The sequence below is a fragment of the Apium graveolens genome, chromosome 2 (genome assembly GCF_009905375.1).
Source record: "Apium graveolens cultivar Ventura chromosome 2, ASM990537v1, whole genome shotgun sequence".
NCBI lineage: Eukaryota > Viridiplantae > Streptophyta > Magnoliopsida > Apiales > Apiaceae > Apium > Apium graveolens.
In genome coordinates this window covers 234,824,968-234,833,105 of record NC_133648.1, presented here as the reverse complement: position 1 = coordinate 234,833,105, position 8,138 = coordinate 234,824,968, and the positions used below count along the sequence as shown (strand labels likewise).

The window sequence follows — 8,138 nt, the reverse complement described above, 5'->3', positions numbered from 1 at the left end:
CTTTCTTGTCCTTGTGAACCTCTTCAATATCTTCAACAGTCCATTCTGCTTTTGGCTTGGGAATAGACTGTCCAACAGCAACTGTTGCAGTAGCAGCTGTGGCCACCTTGTGAGGGATGTGAGGACCATTTTCAATACAGTTGATGTAGCTTTCATCTTGAGAGAGAAGATGTAAATGCATCTTCACTTTCCAGTGATGATAGTTATCTCTTTCCAGGATTGAAATCTTTACACCAATATCCTTCTTACTCATGATGTTAGCAGAATAGATCTTTAAACTCTTTGTATGTTAAGAGCTTGCTCTGATACCAATTTTTATTCCCAGTGAACTAACAATGAGATTTACAGAAGGGGGGTTGAATGTAAATCTCAAACTTTTTCAAGTTTTGGGCAGTTTCTAAGGCTAAGTGTTTTAATGAATAAATGTGTGTGAATTGCTTTAAGCTAATACAAACATATATATATTCAAACACAAATATAAAGAACACAAAGAACTTATAAACTTTTCTGGTGGATTTGTTGTTCCACCAGAGATGTGTTACTTCATAAAATCTGTGATTCAAAGAATTAAATCACAGCTGCGTCCTAGTACAAACTAGATGATTTTCTCTCTGGATTTTTCTAAACAGCTCTGGAAAATTCACCATCTAATTACTAGCTGCTACTTGGTTTATATATCACCAAGTTTACAAGTGAAGACAAAACTGTAAAATATAATTAAAAGATTCTTCACATGTTTCTTCTTCATTTCTCTATCCAATGCAATTTAGGTTTAGCTGTGAATCTTTGAATACTTCCTTGTTTGCACCAGAATGGAAATGCTGCTTTTTCTTGATTCCTCCTAGAGGCTGCCACATTCCAGTTTGTCTCTGTCAACCCATGTGCCTCTGTCAGCTTATGAATTGTCAATATCAACTGCTATTGAGCTTAGCATCCGTTGAAGCTTTTATCCGTTGATGGCTTTATCCGTTGAAGCTTTTATCCGTTGATGGCTTTATCCGTTGAAGCTTTATCCGTTGAAGCCTTATCCGTTGATGCATTAGGAGTTGAAGCTTTATCCGTTGATGCACTCATCCTTTGATGGATGTTATCTGTTGAAACTTTAGAGACATCCGTTGAAGCTTTGTTTCTCATCCGTTGAAGGCCTTTAATATCAGTTGATACTACTTCACTTATACAAAATTACAAGGCATGAAATATTTACAATTAGCCCTCCTATTTGCATATCCACTAGTAGTCAACATGACTCATAATTTCCCACAACATCTAAGAATTACAACTTAAATACAGAGAATGAAATGTGCTACAATACTAAACTTATTTCTAAGTAAAGCTACTCCTTCAATGGATAGCCAGAATGGTCTTATCCGTTGAGGCTACAAACACCAGATTTCTACTTAAGTGTTTTGTTGAACTTATCATCAAACTAATACACATATTCCTAATAAAGAAAAACCATGGAATTGGGTTCAAGGAAAGGAGAATGCAGTGCTATAGTCGGGTATGTTCACAGTTGCTGGAATAAGTGAAGAGTCATCGAGTGATCTTCACTCTGAAGAAGAGGCTGTTACTTCACAACAATCGAGTGAAAATAATGAATCTGAAAGCTCTGATGTTAGTCCACAGTCCACCGAGTTGAATTCAGAATCTGCTGTCGATAGTGAAGCCCAAAATCACAGATCACTTCAAAATATTTATGCTGAGATAGAGCAAGTCGAATTGGAGGATAAGGAGCTGTTTTTTATGGGAGTCGACGAACCAACAAACTAAAGCCAGGCAGTGAAAGATATAAATTGGAGGAAAGAAATGAAACAAGAGATTGAATCGGTCGAGAAAAATAACACTTGGAGGTTAACTGAACTACCACCTGGAAGAAAACCAATCAACTTGAAGTGGGTGTATAAGTTGAAGAAAAATGCAGAAGGTGAGATCGTAAAATAAAAGGCAAGAATTGTTGTAAAGGGGTATGTTCATAAACCAGGCATAGACTTCGATGAGATTTTTGCACCAGTTACACGGATCGAAATGGTTCGTTTGTTGTTAGCTTTGGCTGTCAAGAAGAGTTGGGAAGTCCATCACATGGATGTGAAAACGGAGTTTTTGAACGGGGAGGTTCAAGAAGAAATTTATGTGACTCAACCTGATGGATTCGTGAAAAGAGGGCATGAACATCTGGTCTACAGGTTAATAAAAGCTCTATATGGGCTCAGACAAACGCCACAAGCTTGGTATTCGAAATAAAGCAAGTGCCTTGAAGATATTGGTTTTGAGAGGTGCCCGTATGAGTACGCTGTTTACACAAAGAAGATGGGTAGTGAGGTTCTGATTATTGCCATCTACGTAGATGATATACTGGTGACTAGTTCGAGTGTTGCAGCTATAAGGGATTTCAAGGATCAGATGAACAGCTGGTTTGATATGAGTGACTTAGGAAAGCTGTCTTACTATCTTGGAATAGAAGTGAAGCAGAACGAAGGTTACATAGAACTAAGGCAGACGGGATATGCCAAGAAAATACTTGAGAAGGCGGGCATGTTGGACTGCAATTCCACCAAGTATCCAATGGACCCAAAGGAGTGTATTAGTAGTGATTTGGGAGGTGTGGCAGTCGATACAACCCAGTTTAAAAGCTTGATGGGAGGCCTCCGAATTCTTGTGCACACGAGGCCGAATATTGCATTTTCTGTTGGCGTAATTAGTAGGTTCATGGAGAGACCTACGGTGATGCATCATAATGCAGCAAAGAGGGTGCTCAGGTATGTGAATGGCACTCTATCATACAGGTTGACTTATTCGAGGGACAACAGAAACAATGTGCTCACGGGATACTCTGATAGTGATTTAGCGGGTCACATCGAAGATAGGAAGAGCACCGGGGCTATGGTGTTTTATTTGAATGAGAGTTTGATAACATGGGTTTCTAAAAAATAAAGGTGTGTGGCTCTTTCCTCATGTGAAGCTGAATTCATGGCAGCAACTACTGCATCCGGTCAGGCGATTTGGCTTCGGAAGCTTTGAACAAAGATCACAGGAGAGCAAACTGGTTCGGTTATTTTGTATATTGATAATAAGTCTGCAATCGATTTAGCAAAAAATCCCGGTGTTTCATGGCAGTAGTAAACACATATATATTCGATATCACTTCATCCGTGAATGTGTTGAGAAGGGCGAGATATTTGTAAAACATGTAAGCACTGATATGCAGCAGATACTCTCACAAAGGCTCTCATGACTGTAAAGTTTGAAAAGATGCGTCAGCTGTTAGGAGTTAAGGATGTAGGCAAACAAGTCTAGACTAAGGGAGAGATTGTTGGAGTTTAATCTAAACTTATTTTGTTTAATTTGTTTAGTTTAGGTGTTTTAATTGATTTATATTTCTGAGGTGTTAGTGAGAGACCTCGTCTTCAGTAGTGCAGAGAGATTTTAGGAGTTCAGAGAATAAGTCGTATGATTTAGAGTAGTGCTAGGTGTCGCAGTTTTAGTTTCCTACTTTGTAGCCACTTTTTGTTCTTGGTTTAGTACTTATTTTGTTATTCTCAGCATTAATAATATAGCAGACTTAAAGTGCATCGTTTGTTTTTCCCAGTTTTACATACAAACACGAGTATAATTATATTGCAGGTGATCAGATTATCAACATAATCATGGCTCAAACGATTAGATAAGATGATTGCAAGAATAAAACCATAAAAAACACTGTGATGAACTTCTCATCAATTGTAATCAACATTTTAAATTCCAGAAACTACTTGTACAGGACATCAACCACAATGTGATTGCTTCAGCATTGTCACTTTTACAAATCTAAGAGAGATCACAATCAAAGCACGTCTAGAAGGATATGATATGTCCCCCGGTACACATTATACCTCCAACTTGTTTATCTGAAATCTAGACAACTGCTGAGGAATGGTGGATATAATAGGCCCGTACCTCTGCAAGCAATGTGAATGGACAGAAATTAGAAACAATCATAACAAAAGAGCAAGCTCTGAAGAACACTTTACAGAAAAACAATATAGTGTAATTTTTTGATATGGCATGGAGCAGAAATTATTCCTGCACATAACACTTGAACACATTTGGCTCTTCTGTATCTAAGAACAAGGCTAAATAATACAATTCAATACAAAATTTTCTCGGACCACAAAATTTAAAATTCACTATACCTGAGCATTATCGTAGAGTTCGTATAATGGAACAGCCAGAAGTTTCAAATTCTTTGGAACTGCGAAGTACTGTTTCTCGGACAAATGAACGAGAAAAAGTTTCTTGCACTCCTGCATTACAGAAGAGGTGGCCACTTATGTCATCTGCTATACGCGAGGAAATCAGAAAGCAAGAAGCCAAGAATATTAAAATTACATACAGGGTTGTTACATTACCTTGGGCCTTGTAATATGTGGAGGGCAGTATGGGTACATTACGTTCTCAAAGTTTGGCCTCCACCACGTACCGACACATTCCCCTATCTATAGTTGCATAATACACATTACTGAAACTTCAAACTCATATAAAACAAGCTTCAGATCCCTGTTTCTTAATGAAGTAGTACCTGCCATTCAGGCTGATGACCAGCCGATGCAGCTCCAAGTTTGCTGGTAAGCTTTCTTTTCAGTCCGGCAATTTCTAAAAACATCGTAAACAAGTATACATTGTATCTTCAATATAATGCAAAAGAAAATACTGTATGCAATTTCTGAAACCAAATATAGTAAATATTACCGCTTTCTCCTGGCTTGATACGCCCCCCAGGAAGTTTGCAGAACGTATCCCCAATTTGCAGAAGAAGTATATGGGGATGATTATGTTCATGCATCTGCAAAACTCAATAAGTTTAACCTTTCAAGTGACCAATGTGTACACAACGTACCAACATTTTGTTAACACTCTCACGTTTACCATAGCAAGGAATGACATATAATTGCAAAGCTTTAACTTTAAGAATCTTAGGGGCATTATACACTTATACCATGATGATTTAGGTGCATTATAAGTTGTATCTAAAATTTAAGAATAATCATGTCATGTGTATCAAATTTTAATCACGAATACTTCATCACCAATGTAATCAATTATAATTAATGTACCCGTGGAGAAATTACTTAAAAAATAATAAAATTCAGAAAAACTTTTATAAGTTAACTAAATTCACAATTGTATGTGCAAATCAATATAAGGGACCATACCAACAATATTCCTTCAACAGTAGTCCTCATGCCCTCTTTCATGTAACTGCACAAACAATAAAAACACCCAAAAATACTTAACAAACAAAAAAAACAGTAACAAAATTTACAATCTAGCTAGGGTCTTTAAATCAACGTAACTACACACATTAGGTACAAATAATCTGGAAAACATTTAACAACATTAAACTAAAATCTTGCTCAAACAAGATAAAGATAAATATATAAATTAATAAATGTGTACATAGTTTTCATGCGAGCAAGACGATCAGCAACAGAAGTGTCTTTCTCCATCTTCCATTCTTTGGTTCCAAATGTGTAGTTTGATAGTTGGTATGTGTTTATCACAGGGCTCGCCATTTTTTTTATCTACACAAACGAGAGAGAGAGAGATGAAAATGGGCTGGAGTACTATAAAGAAACAAGGGGAGAGTGATGTTTCTAGTAAAATCCTGAGTAGTTACTTGAGCTATGTTTTTGTTTCTTGCCTAGGCGACAAATTTAACATCAGTTAAGTATTGAAAACAGCCGTTCTATCTCTACTCATTACTCCTTTTATATCTTTTAACACTAGGCTTTTTACGGGTCTAGGTGAGAATAATTTTTAAAAATAAATTTTGGAAGATTAAATGTTTATGTTTTTCTCAAAACTAATTTCCAAATTTTTTCTATAAAAACTTGTTTGATTCAATACCTTTTTTCATCCATCAAAATGAAATTAAAATTTACTTAATATATTTTGTCAAATTTTCAAAACTAAAAAGCTCAATTTTACTACTAATGCTGCTCCAAATAATATTTAAAGAACTTTAACCTAACCAGACACATATAATAGCATCTCTACTGGTATTAGTTATAACTGGTTGACTAAATTGTATATGTAGAATATTATGTAAAATTTGTTGAACTTTGTACTTCGATATATTGGTTAGCTATATTTTAAAAATAGTAAGTTATTAAAATTTTATGTTGTTATAAATAAAATATATTACTTCAATATGGTAATAAATGAATATTTTTTTTACAGATTTATTAAGGCCTGTAGTGGTTAAACAAATATAGCCAACATCAAAGGTTGGCTATATTTATAAATAAGGGTAAATTTTTTTTACGTAATCTCTATATCTTTTATTTTTATTTATAGTATATATTAATTTTTTGTTAAGAGTTTTATGTGGTTCGAAATACTGTAAGACAATATCATTTACCATTAAATCAAAGCAGGCAAAATTTCAAAACATGCAAATTTTGACGTATATATGACCAAATAGTGTATAAGACAATATTAATTTTATTTAAATCTCCTACACTCAAAATTTTTGATCTAGGACCTAATGGGTGCCGTTTTTAGATGTTATTGACCTAATAATAAGGAGGAGTATGATTATATATTATTGAGCGTTAAAATAATGCAAAAAGTTTAACCTATGACCTAATGAACGCCCGTTTTAAGATATTATTGTACCTAAATTTATATGACCTAATAAGATGACTATATACCATTAACCGTTACACCAATACATTTCCTATAAATTTCCTTTTTACAACCTCCCTATGATGTATTATTTTTTAACCCAACAAACACAGACCGACAATTAATGCAATTAAGATATTTAACCAAGAAATAACTTCCCTCTAATTGTTGTATAAATCTTCTTGAAAAAATTGTCGTATAAAAAGACCTCTTTAGGATAAAATACATATTTTATATAAAAATTATTTACTAATTAACATTTTATTTTTGAGAAATTTATCATAAAAATGATGTATATATACTAACATTTTGATTTTGCTTTTGGGAAATCTTTCTTAAACTCCTCGTACACCTTTCTAACATGGATTTTGCTAATATTTAAATTGATGATATCCAATCCAATTATTAAATATTAATTAAAATTTTTGACCTTACATCTTCGGTTATAGATATTTTATAGTTTTTATTAATTTTAAATGATAAATTGTGATTTTGTATTCAAAAATATCTCTGTAAAATAGTGGCATGACTAATATAGATGTAGTTATGTACAAATATGTAAAGATCAAAATTTCAACTTTAACTAGTCAATGTTTCATTACTTTTTTGTCTTGAACAGATAAATTTTGAAAAATACTATGTGTACAAAATTAATTCACAAAATAGTTATAAAATATTACATATCAGATTTATATTAGTTAAATGTAAATAGACTACTGATTTCATACTACCACATCATAACATCTCATTTTGTAATTTTTCTTAACATTTTTTATGTCCTTAGCATTACCCATAATTTTTTATTATACATGACTAGTCAAATTTAATAAAATATAATTATAAATATATATAACTTTACTTTCCATTTAACTTTCAATATACAAAGCCCAAAGGCTTTCGGCAGTGATTGTAGAGACCCTCAAGAAGCCGATCAAGGTTCAAACTTGTAGATGCTCTAAAACTTGTAGATGCTCTAAAAATTAAATTCAACTTAATTACTAATCAAGAAACCTGATCAAAGTTTTGAACTTGGAGATGCTTTTAATATATTCATATTATTACTGAAAAAAGGTGCCTGGTTCCTGCCAGTTATTTATACATCATTCTTTGGAGCACAATTGGCCCATAGCTACAACCAATCCAACTTGATGTTGATGAGTTCAAGTACTGTTTGGTTTTAGTGGGATCTGGCAAGGACCACCGCAAGAAGCAAAACTCTTAATCCTTAAACATTTGACAAGTAATAATCACCATTTAAAAGATTAGATAAGATGATTGCAGGAATAAAACCAAAAAAACAAAACAGCTTGATGAACTTCTCATCATTTGCAATCAACATGTTCAAATAGAGAAACTATTAATTGTACAGACCATTAACCACAATGTGACTTTTACAATGTGAGATTAAGTAGAAGCGCCTCAAGTCTAGACGGATAGGATTTTTCACTAGGAAAAGTCAAACTCTATAGTTATCT

At 33.7% G+C, this 8,138-nt stretch overlaps 1 protein-coding gene across 1 annotated transcript; it reads right to left on the bottom strand.

The window, feature by feature from the left end:
• Positions 1-3,694: 3,694 nt before the first annotated feature.
• Positions 3,695-5,592, bottom strand: LOC141706203 (pre-mRNA cleavage factor Im 25 kDa subunit 2-like). The gene is made up of 7 exons (XM_074509018.1): positions 5,434-5,592; positions 5,190-5,235; positions 4,726-4,819; positions 4,556-4,629; positions 4,386-4,472; positions 4,170-4,280; positions 3,695-3,935 (listed from the first exon to the last, which is right to left on the bottom strand). The coding sequence occupies exons 1-7, from the start codon at positions 5,547-5,549 to the stop codon at positions 3,864-3,866; spliced, it is 600 nt and encodes a 199-aa protein (XP_074365119.1). The 5' UTR covers positions 5,550-5,592; the 3' UTR covers positions 3,695-3,863.
• Between the last annotated feature and the right edge of the window lie 2,546 nt (positions 5,593-8,138).